This window comes from Urtica dioica, chromosome 12 (genome assembly GCF_054948205.1).
Source record: "Urtica dioica subsp. dioica isolate 48M chromosome 12, U.dioica_male_clone48M_v1_H2, whole genome shotgun sequence".
NCBI lineage: Eukaryota > Viridiplantae > Streptophyta > Magnoliopsida > Rosales > Urticaceae > Urtica > Urtica dioica.
The window spans coordinates 13,685,645-13,699,942 of NC_142767.1; the positions used below are offsets into that span (position 1 = coordinate 13,685,645).

Sequence of the window (14,298 nt, forward strand, 5' to 3'; positions counted from 1 at the left end):
AAAAATAAGGGAAACAACCCACGAAACCTCCATTTACTTTATTTCCTTTCTCTCTCGCTTCCTATTTCAATTTTCAATGGGACCGAGAAAACAACGTCTATTTTGTGCAGAGAAAAAACAATAATAAAAGTGAAATTAAAGTGACTTTCTAAACTCTTTTAATGAGAAGACTAACCACCCAAAATAGCTGTCTAATTAGAGATTCAAATCCACTTTTTTGACTAACTTCTCCGATCCTATCCAATCCATGATCCATCGTATACTTTTTTCCTCTGCATGAACTCGTCAAAACCAACGTATTAAAAAAACCACCCATTTTTTTAATTTAAGTCGCTCTCCATTTAGTTATTCCTAATAAACCCTTGTTTTGTCCTCAATCCTCATTGTGTTTGGCGTGCCCTCTTAATAACGTTTGAATAAGAACGTCATAGACATTTGTTGTAATTAAAAAATAAAAAATAATCAAAACCTCTCTTCTTTTGACTTCTGATCTTCAGACTGATTCTTGTTTTTTTTTTCTTTTCCCTTTGCTCCGTCTCTATGAATTATATCTTTCAGCGCTAGCCATGGACGGCGTTGCTGTGTTTGCCATCTTAGTCTTTTGCACCGTCTTTCATTCGCCGCCGTGTGTTTCCGGCGAAAACGACGTCGTCGTCGACTCAGGTACTCTTCGCATAGACTGCGGTTCGTCGTCGAACACGTCGATAGGCACACGAATGTTCGGAGCCGATCCCAAGGCCTCCGAGACCGAGAGCATCTTCGTCACCACGAACTCCTCAGTCTCGTCGCAGCTCTACAGAACCGCGAGGGTCTTCACCGAAGCTTCCGGTTACAGATTCCGTGTTCGGAAACCAGGCCGGCACTTGATTCGCCTCTATTTCTTTCCTTTCGCCGACGAATTCTACGATCTCTCCAAGGCCCGATTCTCGGTGGCGGCGCAGAATCTCAGCCTCTCGGAGGAGCTCCGAGTCGAGAAAGGCCCGGCCGTCGTGAAGGAGTACTGGCTGAACGTCGAATTCGAAGCTCTTCTTCTCACTTTCGCTCCGGCGAGAGACTCGTTCGCCTTCGTCAACGCGATCGAGGTCGTCCTTGTCCCCGACGAGCTCTTCCCCGGGGAAACCCCGGGGGCTCTGGAGACGGTGTTCAGGCTGAACATGGGAAACGAATCGGTTTCGCCGGAGAACGACACGCTGTGGCGGTCCTGGCTCGCTGACGGCCCGTTCCTTCTGACCCAAGCGCGGTTCGTCTCGGGCCCCGAAAAAGTCGTCTCTGTCGCCGGAGCCTCGTCGGAGAACGTGGCTCCGAAGGCGGTGTATAGCACCGCGACGGAGATCGACATGGCCAGCGTCGAGGCGTACGCGAACCTCTCGTGGTGGTTCACCGGCGTGGCTCCGAGGTTCGAGTACTTGTTCAGGTTTCACTTCTGCAACCTCGGCAACGACGTGGTTGCTCCGAAGAAGCCGCTCTTCAGCCTGTACGTGAACTCGGAGCTCGTCTCGAGCTACGGCGACAGACCCGACCAGAGCTCGGACTCCGTCGGCGTTCCTTACTTTATCGACACCGTCGTGAAAGCGACCCACCGCGACGGAGATCCTATGTTTGTCACCGTCGGGCCTCGCAGCGTCAGCGACTCTGTCTCCTCCGCTTTCCTCAACGGCCTCGAGATCATGAAACTCGCCGGCTCGCTCTCTTCCTCCGACGGCACCACCAACACCACCACCGTCGCTGCCCCGAGAAAGAAGCTCGCTGTAGTAGTCGGGATCGCAGTCTCGGCGGGGCTGTTTGTCGTGGCTGTTTTGGCGGTCCTTCTTCTCCGGTGCCGGAGAAGAAGGAGGCGGGGAGGGAAAGTTTCGGTGGTGGCCGAGGAGGCCGGGGTGTTCTCGGGGGCCGAGATTGCATACCGATTCCCTCTCTCGGCGATCCGAGCGGCCACGGAGGGCTTCAGCGAGGAGATGGTGATCGGGGCAGGCGGGTTCGGGCGGGTCTACAAAGGGGTCCTCGGAGAAGAAGGCACCGCGGTGGCCATCAAGAGAGGCTACGCCGAATCAACCAACGGGCTCGCCGAATTCAGGACCGAAATCGAGATGCTTTCCCAGTTCAGGCACCGGCATTTGGTGTCCTTAATCGGGTACTGCGACGAGAACGGCGAGATGATCGTGATCTACGAGCACGTCGAAAACGGCACGCTCAAGGACCGGCTCTACGGCAGCGAAAACGAACCGCTCTCGTTTCGCGAGAGGCTCCAAATCTGCATCGGCTCGGCTCGGGCGCTCCACTACCTCCACACCGGGACCGCCAAGCCCATAATCCACCGCGACGTCAAGACCGCCAACATTTTACTGGACCGAAACCTCGCGGCCAAGGTCGCGGATTTCGGGCTCTCCAAGGCGGGCCCCGCGGCCGACGAGACCCACGTCACCACGGCGGTGAAAGGCAGCTTCGGGTACCTCGACCCGGAGTACCTAACCCTCCAACGCTTGACGCAGAAATCGGACGTGTATTCCTTCGGGGTCGTTTTGCTCGAGGTTCTGTGCGGGCGGGCCGTGGTGGACCCGTCTCTGCCCCGGGACGAGGCCAACCTCGTGGACTGGGCCATGGAGCGCCGCGACCAGGGCCGGCTCTCGGACGTGGTGGACCCGCGCCTTGCGGACCAAGTCAGCCCCGAGTCGCTCGCCAAGCTCTGGGAGACCGTCGAGAAGTGCTTGGCCGACCGAGGCGCGCTCAGGCCTTCCATGGGCGACGTGCTCTGGAACTTGGAGACCGTTCTTCGGCTCCAAGGCGGCAACGAGAGAACAATGCTCGCCGGCGATGATGTGCTGACGGAGACTGTAACCGATGTCAGCGCGGTGAGCTTGGGCGATCTCGCGGGGATTTCGATGAGCAAGGTGTTTGCTCAGATGGTGAAAGAGGATGTGGATTGAAGAAGCGACTGATCATTCACTCACCGTTGTGAAGTTCCTTGGAATGGAATGGTGGTTTTTGGGCGTCTTAGTGTGTGTAGCAAGTTTCATATATATGTATGAAGTTGTATTGTAAGCAAAATGGGTAGAAGATTTGGTCAGCAACAGAGAGAAACAAAACGAAAGTTCTATCTTATGTTTCTTCTTGCGTGTGATTTTTTTTTTTTTTTTTTTTTTCGGTTTGTTGCCCAAGTGATCTTGCCATATGTACATTGTATACTTAAGAGTTAGATTCCAATTCAAAGTTTTTACAATATCTCGACAAGGATTGGATATACCGACATGGTAATAAGTAGCAACTCGAATATGAGAGTTTTTTTTTTAAGGATAAGATAGCTCGACGCAGCTCATTAGATAAATGGGTACGACTTTGAGACGAAGACAGTGATGAATCAGGAATTATGAACCAAAACGCTCGAGTATCACCATCCGTAGAAATAGACGTTCGAATGCCTGCACTAACACAAAACCCGAACAAAACTCGAACGACAAATTCGAAAGATGACTAAATCATCTTCCGGATAAACCACTAAAAGACAATAGACATAACTTCAAAGTCAAAACAACACGACAAACTTGGATCTAAAAATAAATAAATTGCTACTAAAAAGGAAACATAAGAATTCAAATTGAAAGGCTAACTATAATAAACCTAATCATCGACAATGATACCAAAGAGTTCTTGCCATATTTACCACGGAAGTGTACTTGTCTCTCAAATAATCTAGATTTTTGTAAATTAGAATGTCCAACCCACAAGAACTAAGTGATTACCATTGAATTACTCAAGCTAGAATTTCAAATTGAAATCAATATAACTATGAGAACGGTAATTTCTACGAGAATGACTAAACTGATAAAAAAAAAAAAAAAAAATGCAAATCGAAAGCAACAAAAAAAATTGGTTGTTTTTCTAATGATAAAGGTTGTGATGTGATTTCACCGAGATCTAAAAGTCGGGGCTTTCTAATACAAACCCACCAAGTACTATCCCATGATTGTTAGTCACATTCACATATTGTAATCACTAATCTTTCAAGAGTCGCTAACGAATCAATTTAATTGTTAAACTATCACCTCTCTCGGTCTCTAATTCTATTAGAATAATTACAAATGCACCAGGAGTTTAAAAGACTACACAATGTATAAGTTATTGCTAGCTCTAAATTGCCTTATGTTGGGTTAAGCAAGAGTACAATTATTTATCACCTCTGTCTCAAAACAATCTTAAAACCATTATAATAGTGATCAAACAATAAAAAACATTAAACAAAACTTAAATCAACAACCAAACAAGAGATAAACATACATCAATGCATTAATTTGAAATCCACTAATCAAAATTCAATCCTGGCTACAGGATTAAATTAGCTCATACCAATAATCATTGCAATGATAATCTAAGACACGAAAACCAAATAAATTTCGATGACAATCCAAAAGAGTAAAACTAGATGATTTCACAACTGAAACAATAAAGAAGTTCAACAAAGTAAAAGAAAAAGAAAGAGAAGATAAACGTACTATGGGATGGTGATGAATATGGGATCTCTTAAGTCTTCTTATTCTTCACTTCAAAATCTTCAAAACTCCTCAAAAACCAGATTAGGAAAGCTTCAAAATCAAGTATGAAAATTGTGCCCCCTCCTAAGTGAGGTACTAGGCTATATTCGAAGCTATCTAAGGCATTCATTTTTTATCCCACAGCTTAAAATGGTTAATCAAAATGTATGAGCATCGTATTTAGCGCGGAAGACGGCTGAAATTCGTAAGATACTGCGTTGCATTTCTTGACTGGTGCAGGGTCTTGCTTCAAAAATAAGGGTAGCGGAGCACGCCACTTGTAGCGCCCCCAATGTGCTGCTCTTGGAGAACAAATTGTGTATAAACGCGGCACGCTGGTAACTGGCGCGACACACAATTGTCTTAGAAAGTGGCACATTGACACACTATTTTGCTGCCCCGATGTTCTTTGACTTTCAAAATACTTTATATTAAGCCAGTTAAGTCTCGAGCATCCAAATTTTGTTATCACCCTGAAAATTCAAAGCAATTTGTATATATAGTATCGAAATGCTCGACCGAAATTCATGATAATTATGAAACATATTTATCACCTAACCTTTTTTATCTACCGAAATTCATCCTTTACTACGACTCTAGTATTGGGTTATCTAATCATATTTTTTTCAATCAACTAGGTGGATTAACAAGTACCAAACACATTTAATTCACCACGAGCTTTGTGGATGTTTTGTTTTTGAAAGACATTATGTAGGGATTGAACCCACAATATGGAGGCGGTTTGAAATTACCGAGTATGCTAGGTGCCACTAATTTTGTGGATTTAAATTATATATTTTTTAATTATTATTTTGTTTTGGGAAATTGATAGCAATATTACTTATTGACTTGACACTAACTAAAAATCACCAAAAACTCAAATATTCACAGATCTAGAACTAAAATCAGGTGTGAGAAATAAATATTTTCCCAACTACCCTCAATCCAAATATTTTTTATTTTCCTTTTTTTTTCCTCCCTTTTTCTCTTTTTCTTTCACGCTTTCTTTTGGGTTTCGTTTTTTTTTCTTTAACGCTTTCTTTTCCCGTTTTCCATTGGCGACTAGCTCAAATTCAATTTCATTGGTTAGACTCCCGTCGTGAATTTCGCCAGAATCCCATAAAGAGTGCTCGTCGTCCTCCTAGTTTTAGGTCCCTCGTTGTCCTCCTCCCCTGAATCCCGCCATGAATCTGTCTTTCTTCTTCGTGCTTCTTTGTGAATGTGTTGCTCATCGTCTTCTTCGTTTGTCATCGTCTTAGCGTGGGTGGGTCCTTGATTCAGAATCCTTTCTTTTCATGCTTTGTGTCGAGATCCAAAAATTCCTTTTAACAAATTTGTTAACTTTTAGTGATTTCGCTCATCGTCTTCTTCGTTGGTCCTTGTTTCAGAATTCTTAATTAGCCGAAAATGGGTTATGTGAATGATTTCATGTATTTCGTGACTCTTGTGTCACGAATCGTGTGTAGTTTATGATAGACATGTCACGAAATACATACAGTTCGTGATACAACTGTCACGAAATAACAATTTGTTAAAATTTATATCTAATGTGGCCAATCGCATACAGGAATGTCGGAAATGTCTATATGCTAAGTATAGTGGTAAGTGAGTACAATCATGCGTATACTAAGAGAGTGGTATTCTCTATCAACTTGAATTACCTAAGCTTTATGCAAACATTGTACACTCGGTTGAACCTGACCCCTGCAACGCATTCAGTTGTCGTCGCTTATATCGTCAACCATAGAGGACAATGAAAACTTGTGATGTTATTTACATATGAGGGATTTGAGCGACGTTCAAAGAGAGAATGAGCGAATGTGAAGAGACACAATCGTGCGAAGAAAGTTTAGAAGGAAAAAGAATGTGTAAGTTGAGAGAAGTTTTATTTTATTTTTTAAAATTATATTTGAAGGTATAATAGTTTTGCTCAGTGGGCTGAATACTAATACTAAATGTGTCAATATTTGTGTTTTTGATGATTTTTGGTAAGTGGCAAACCAATGATATTATAGCTGTCAATATTCCTTTTGTTTATATAAATTATTTTATTTTTCAATAATCTTGTTTTGTTTTGGATTAAATTTTAAGTAGAAAAGAGGGAAAATATAATCCCGTCGATAGGATTCGAGCGACGTAAATTAGCTCGAGAGAGAGAAAAGAAAGAGGAAACGGTCTGAGAAACCCTAGAAATGGATTACGAGAAGACATCGACGACGACGAGCAAGCGTTCGCGGGACGAACGCGACCACCGCAAACATCGCTCACGCGACGACGAGGAAAAGCGCTCTTCCAGAGACTCCGATCACCACCACCGCCACCACCACAGGTCATCGAACCGTGATTCAAAGCGCGAACGCTCTCACGAGCCAAGCGACCACCACAGGTCTCGCCGCGAAGGCTCGCGCGATCGCGAGCGCTCCTACGAGCCGGAGGCGACTGAGGGGAGGCAGAAGAGGAAGGAGAGGGAGAGGGAGAGGAGCGAGGACAGCGATGGCGTAGAGAAGAGGGCTAGGGTTTCGGATGAGGGCAGAAATAGGGAGAAACGGAGGTTTGGGGACAAGGCCGTGAAAGTAGAGGAAGATGAGGGAAACGAGAATGGAATTCCCTGTGAGAGTGTGAAGTTAGAGGATCGCCGAGTTAAGGAAGAGGATGACGATGACAGGGCCGATCTAAGGGGCGATAATTCCCGGAGCCAAACGAATGGGAGTGGTTCTGCGGGGAATGTGAGTTCATCTTTTCCTTTTAGATATCATCATATTAGATTCTTGTCAATATGTTTTTAGTTTGATGTGTAGAATAACTTCGTCAGTAATGGAGTTAGGTTTGGATCAGCATATTTCGTATATCTGTTTTTAGTTGCATCAGGTTCTCAAAGTTTCCAATGGCACTCTTTGCTATCTAATGAGTAATGTACAAATTATGAAATTATGCTAAGTGTTAGCTTTTGACTCAATGGTATTTTTTATGTAATATTTCAGGTTGGTGTTCTTGGACCACTCTCCATGGCATCGGGAGGTTTGCCCGAAACCCCTTCGGCCCCTAGTCATCTCCTTCCTACCAAGGTATCTTCGATTACTACCACACATGAAAATAAGGGAGTTAGTAATAGCAGATTTCATGAGGCTCCTGGAAAATCTAGTACAGATGGGACTTCGTCAACAGCGGGAAAAAGTGGCAGTCTGTCTCTTGATGCTTTAGCTAAAGCTAAGAAAGCTTTACAGATGCAGAAAGAGCTAGCAGCGAAAATGAAGAGAATTCCCCTTGTAAGTTGCTCGTAGAGAATTTTATAAATTCAGCCACGGAAAGTCATCTCTTTGTTGTATGCTCGCTTTTTCTTTCTTATTTATGTTCAGTATGTATGCATTAATTTTCATGGGATTTTCATTGTAGTTGAACAAAGGTGCTAGCTCAAATGCAGAGACTGTCCCAAAGCCTGTAGTATCTATCTCATCAGCAACTTCTGCTATGGCTGCTCAAGCTGGTCTTGAGACTGTTCATAATTTGGAAGCTGTAAAGCGTGCTCAAGAGTTGGCTGCCAGGATGGGCTTTCGACAGGACCCAGAGTTTGGTCCCATTATAAACTTGTTCCCAGGACAGAGTACTGCAACTGAGGAGGCTGTTCCTCAGAAGCCTTCCAAAGCCCCAGTTCTTCGTCTGGACGCACTTGGCAGAGAAATAGACGAGAATGGAAATCTAGTGAATGTGACAAAACCAAGTTACCTCAGCACCCTTAAGGTTTGGTTATTCTTTGAGTTTGGTGAATGAATTGTCTGCTACTGTATTTGGCTGTGTTGGATTCTGATTTCTTACTTTTAATTATATATGTATATATTTACAGGTTAACATCAATAAACAGAAGAAAGAGGCTTTTAAGATTATTCAACCTGAACTTGATGTGGATCCGGAATCCAATCCATATTTTGATGGAGGCATGGGTATTAACAAAACGAAAATCTTGCGGCCTAAGAGGATGAATTTCCTGTTTGTAGAAGAAGGAAAATGGTCTAGAGATGCTGAAAGTATAAAATTGAAGGTACTTGCTGTTGTAGTTGAACTCTTATTCATTGCCTCCATTAATCATGTATCTGTATTTTTTTTTCTTATGTTCAATTCTGTCTTACGCAGAGCAAATTTGGTGAAGCCCAAGCTAAAGAGCACAGGGCAAAGGCAGCTCAGTTAGCGAAGGCAAAGGCTGCTCCCGATATAAATCCAAACCTGATTGAAGTCTCTGAGCGAGTTATCAAAGAGAAAACAAAGGAGCCTATTCCTGAAGTTGAGTGGTGGTAAGGCGATGATTCTTAAATTTCTTTTATGGTGATAATTCTTTTATTTCATTTATGTCAATGGTTGATCAGTAGTTTATTAATTTTAATCATATTCTTGGTTCTTAATATTTCCAGAGCTTTAGATATGGTAGACTGATTCAGGTAATAACGTTAGTTAAATTATTAGTGTGTGGTTTGTAAATCAGACCACTTTTCTTTACAAGATTATATTAAAGTTCATTGGGAAAATTCCAATTATTTTTTAATAAATTAAAAATATGGATTAAAATTCATTGAAGAATATTTTCTTAAATAAAAGACTTTTAAAAGTCATCCCCCCTTCTTAACACCAGTTGAAATATGCTACTCTAATGCCCCATTTGAATATTCTATTAGACTGTCATGTTCGAATATCTCTATGTAATTTAATGAGTTTTCCAAACAGTGTCCAAGGCGATTAAACGTATGGTTGAATTTTTTTCATCCAAAGTATTAGAAGTTGATGATTATAAAAGATCAGATGTATCAATCTATTTGTGCAGCTTCATAGTTCTTTCATTACTTAGATGAATATTTTATGCGCAGGGATGGTATTTATTCGCGATATGTATGTAATTTTATGAACATCTTCGTGTTGAGATATTATTCATCCATGAGATGTATGTAATTTTGGTTGCTATTTTTTCAGGGATGTACCTCTTTTGCATTCTGGTACTTATGCTGGCATTGGCGATGAGGGTATACCTGAAGGCACCATAAAGTTGGAGAAAATGACAATCTATGTTGAACATCCTCGCCCAATTGAGCCTCCTGCAGAGCCAGCTCCTCCACCGCCTCAACCACTCAAGCTTACCAAGAAGGAACAGAAGAAACTGCGTACCCAGAAGCGGCTTGCCAGAGAGAGAGAAAAGCAGGAGATGATCAGACAAGGGCTTCTAGAACCCCCGAAACCGAAAGTCAAAATGAGCAATTTGATGAAAGTTCTTGGATCGGAAGCGACACAAGACCCGACAAAGATGGAGAAGGAGATCAGGAGCGCAGCCGCCGAGCGCGAACAAGCCCACATCGACCGGAACGCCGCTCGTAAGCTCACTCCCGCCGAGCGCCGCGAGAAGAAAGAGAGAAAGCTTTTCGACGATCCCAACTCGGTGGAGACCCTAGTTTCGGTGTACAAGATCAACGACCTCTCTCACCCTCAGACCCGGTTCAAAGTTGACGTTTTTGCCCGAGAGAACCGTCTGACCGGATGCACGGCCATTGCCGACGGAATCACTGTCGTCGTCGTTGAAGGTGGGAGCAAATCAATCAAGCGGTACGGTAAAGTCATGCTCAGGCGAATAAACTGGGCTACTGCTGTGAAAGACGAGGACATGGACGAAGATGAGCAAGACGATAAACCCCCGAACAAGTGTGTCTTAGTTTGGCAAGGGAGCGTCGCAAAACCAGCCTTCAACAGATTTTTTATGCACGAGTGCCTGACCGAAGCCGCTGCCCGGAAAATCTACGCCGATGCAGGAGTCGCTCACTACTGGGATCTCGCCGTCAACTTTACCGACGAAGTTTAGTCTGCTCTTTGTTTTCAAGTAATTTCTCCTTATCTGCTTTGATATGGGATTTTTGGTAGCTAATGGTTCTCAAGATTGACATATCAATCTTAATGCCTTTCAATCATGTTGGTGTGTTCATGCGTTGACTTGTAAAACAATGTTTGTAGAATTGCATGCACATATAGACCACCTTTCATTCACTGGCTTGCTGATATTGGTATCAATACATGCAAATCGCTGTTGGTTTTTGATTTTGAGTTGTTTAGCTTTGCTAATTGATGGTATATTTTCTAGCCTACAGAAGAGTTTTTCTTTGTGCTTCCAAGTTTCTAACGAATACACTAGACACGGGGCCAAAACCATTTTAATGATATAACTAATTAAGAAAATATGATTTAAATCAATTGTTTGTCAGACTATTTGCTAGCAATGTTCTCAACTCCCTGAAAATGTTTATCATGAAGACAGCTTATTCTACTTTCAGAGTGCAGACTATTGAAATTGGTGACAGCGTTTGAATCTTTGTCAATAGGGTCTATAACTATAATTTCCGATTCACGCTCATCTCTTGTAGCTAAAGATTCAGAATTAGGTCATAGATATCATTTTCAGTAAATAATTTGAGCTAGTTAATGTTGTCTTGTGATTAGCTAAGATTACCAGCTTTCTTCTGTCCAAAGGTTTGGTTTTTTGTTTGGAAAATTCACAGCAATAATACTAATTGCTTGTCAACCAAAATCCAAATATTGACACATCTAGTACCAAATCGTTCACGAACTGATGATTCCGTGACACATTTAGTACTAGATGTGTCAATATTTGGATTTTAGTTATTTATGGTAAGTGACAAGCAATTGATATTATTGCCGTCAATTTTCCTTTTTGTTTTTTTCGCATAAGTTTTACCCTTTATTATATAAAATGCAAAGACAGTCCAAGCTAGCCTTTTTTTTCTTTGGCGTGTTTTGCAGTTGTCCCAGTCGCTATTCTTCTCTTATCATAATAATGTCATTTTCAGGTTTTTATTTCATCTTTATCATTATAATTGTCGCAGTTTTCTTATTTGAGGATATCAATGTTGCTGTACATATAATAACAAGTTTATTACTGATGCAATATGTATATAATTACAAGTTTATTAGTATAATTATATCAGAAACAGTGGGCATCAGAAGCATCAGTTGCCAAGTACATTTGCGCCACCCGGAAGGCGAGAGCGAGACAGCGTTGGCTTTAGTACCGAACCAACGTTTAAAATATTCGGTTTTCCTGTAAATCCCTCGTCCACAGTAGCGGTTAAATAGAAACCGTTACCCTTCGCAAAAACTGCGGTAGCAAAGCCTAATTTTTTTTTTTTAGCAAATCTAGATTTTTTTTTTGGGTCATCTTTTAGTGTCTCAGTCCTAATTAAGTCGTACGTAATATATCATCATGCTATATATTTATTCGGAGATTGACATGTTATATAACTTTATTGGAGAGACGTGAAGAAAGACAGTGTAGAGGTTCTTCTTTCCCAATTCAAAAAACAGTCTTGTAAATAAATTACCCGACCGCAATTAATAAAAGGATTTGATGTTTAAATTCGCAAAACAATGTGCAATTTTAAGTTGAAAAAAGATCTTTTGAGAATTATATATGTAAGAGGTAAGAACTTATTTTAATGCGTAAGATATTTATATATACGATATTTTGAGAATTCAACATATATGAGGAGATATTTACATGTGACACATCTATTCAACATTGACTAGCGTATCGACCGTCCACCATGAATTCTAAAAGAAATTAAGCATTAAAGGAGAATAGTGTTTAACCATGTGATGAGGTGTACACAATAGTTGGCCAATTTTGAAAAAGCAAAACTTAAGTGTCATGGTGTATATGTGCAATGCTTATACTAACTTGCACGTAACGCCGTGATGGGAAGAGTTAAGTTTTGCATGTTTGTTGGACATACAAGGCACATGTTTGTGAAGTATACTTTGGTAAAAACAGTTCGTTTGTCAATTTTGTTATAATAGCGTGATTGCGTTGTGTCATTGAGTCTAATTCACCGATATGTTGTGAATATTTTACGACGATAATATTGTAGATCTACTTTAGAGTATTTTGAGAATTTCATATTTGTACCTATTAGCCTTATTTTTACAACATATATTATGAGCGCTAATGTTATTTGTTGAGCGTAAGAAACATAACTTTTTATTCGGGTTAATAGTTAAATATTCATCGATATAGCGTATGTAAATCTCGCAATAGAGTGAATAACTATAAATTTGTTTGCAATTTTATTCTTCGTAATTCTAATATTTTTTTTGTTAGATCGGACTGGGAGTAATAATATACATAGGCAGTACTATGATAACCAAAAAGAAAGAAAAAAAAAATATCTTTCTACCAAACACTTTCAAGCACTTTATTTCTTGTCCTCCAGTATTTAGGATTTTTTTTTTTTTTTTTTTTTTTTTTTTTGCTCTGAAAGAAATTAGTATTTAGGATATTAAGAAAGGGATCTCAAGGTTGTTGTGAAGTAAATGGCCATTAAGAGAGGAACTGTTTATTGGTATATCGTGGTTTATATCCGCCCTTCGTAAACAAAATCAGAATAAATTAAATAATATAAAATAGATAAATCAGACTGAAATTAATTATTAGCCCGGAAATTTAATAAAATGGAATGAAACGGTCTTTTTTGGATTGGCAGTTCGACTTCTCCTTTTCTTTTTTTCTTTAAAAAATAAATATATTTTCAAAGGTCAAGGATGCAATTAATTCCATTTAATTTATATAAAAATTGGCAAGTTATAAGTCATAGTCACATATATCGAGATTTGTTTTGTCATGAGTCTAAAAATCTATGATTGATATTTTATAATTATGAAAAATATAGTAAATAGGTTTTTCATTTTATTTTAGTAGCAAAATAGCCTATAGAGAACTAGCCATTTGAGCTAGTTCATTTTAATGAAGTTGGCTAGCTCAATAATTATGAAAGTTTGCATATGTTATAAAACTCTCGAGTTTCAAATTTGTAGAGTACACCTGTTAGCATTGAAGGATCTAGAAAAACTTATCACGGGGGAGGTGGCAAATTTGGGAAAAAAAATAAAAATAAAAAAATAAGGGGGCTTAATTTGAGAAAAAAAAAATCTCAAGTGGAGCTAATTTGTACATTTTTAGAGTAGTTTTTTTAATTTTTTTTTAAATGAGCTAAAAAAATAAATAAATAACTGAGGGGGTCACTGGGCCCTATGTAAATCCGTCACTGCCTGTTAGAGTGCGCATTTGGAAATTAAAATATATGTGGGTGCATGTTGTTTTCTCATACAAAAATAAGAGCGTTTGATATCGATTTTGTTCCTAACTCGTCGTCACTTCTATTTATGTTTCTATGATAACTTACACTATAAAATCACAAGAAAAATGTATTGACGCTCGTACAAATATAAGTGTTTCATTATGACTAATCACGTATGTATCTTTTAGTTGACATTGACGCAACTAGTCACAACTATATTTTTATTCGTAAAATAAGAGAGGCAAATGTATCGCCTATTTTGTTCTAAAGTTTTCAAATAATGTATATTTCTATTAATATATACGCGAAAATTTGCATCTATCCTCGAATAAAATTACAAAAATAGAAAAATATTAACGCGAATGAAATTTTGAAAATTTTTGACCAGTCGCGTCTGTTTTTTTTTTTTTTTTTTTTTTTTTTCTATGTCTAAAAGTTATATATTATATTAGTGATTATAAATATATGTATATATATATATATATATATATAACATTATGAAATACTTTTAGCATCATCCGCTTTCGCGGCGCTTTTATATGTACCGCAAAATCGTTTCCAAAACGATTTTTGTGCGCCACTAATGTCCATTTTTGTAGTAGCGTAAAAACTCATGTTTGAATTTATATTACCGAAAATTATGTCACATTTTTTATCTA

General features: G+C 39.9%; 1 protein-coding gene and 1 pseudogene across 1 annotated transcript; both read left to right on the plus strand.

Moving 5' to 3' along the window:
- The first annotated feature begins 233 nt into the window (after positions 1-233).
- Positions 234-3,263, plus strand: LOC149379311 (putative receptor-like protein kinase At2g39360 pseudogene; annotated as a pseudogene).
- A 3,340-nt stretch (positions 3,264-6,603) lies between these two features.
- On the plus strand, positions 6,604-10,587 carry LOC149379312 (Pre-mRNA-splicing factor 3). Its single transcript, XM_089603292.1, has 6 exons — positions 6,604-7,249; positions 7,505-7,789; positions 7,917-8,261; positions 8,365-8,559; positions 8,652-8,809; positions 9,480-10,587. The coding sequence occupies exons 1-6, from the start codon at positions 6,716-6,718 to the stop codon at positions 10,354-10,356; spliced, it is 2,394 nt and encodes a 797-aa protein (XP_089459418.1). The 5' UTR covers positions 6,604-6,715; the 3' UTR covers positions 10,357-10,587.
- Positions 10,588-14,298: the final 3,711 nt, after the last annotated feature.

Excerpts from the sequence above, each read along its gene's own strand:
- LOC149379312 (XM_089603292.1), top strand. The coding sequence starts at position 6,716 with ATGGATTACGAGAAGACATCGACGACGACGAGCAAGCGTTCGCGGGAC. Across the intron at positions 7,250-7,504 it reads GGAGTGGTTCTGCGGGGAAT|GTTGGTGTTCTTGGACCACT; the intron begins GTGAGTTCATCT and ends GTAATATTTCAG. Across the intron at positions 8,262-8,364 it reads GTTACCTCAGCACCCTTAAG|GTTAACATCAATAAACAGAA; the intron begins GTTTGGTTATTC and ends ATATATTTACAG.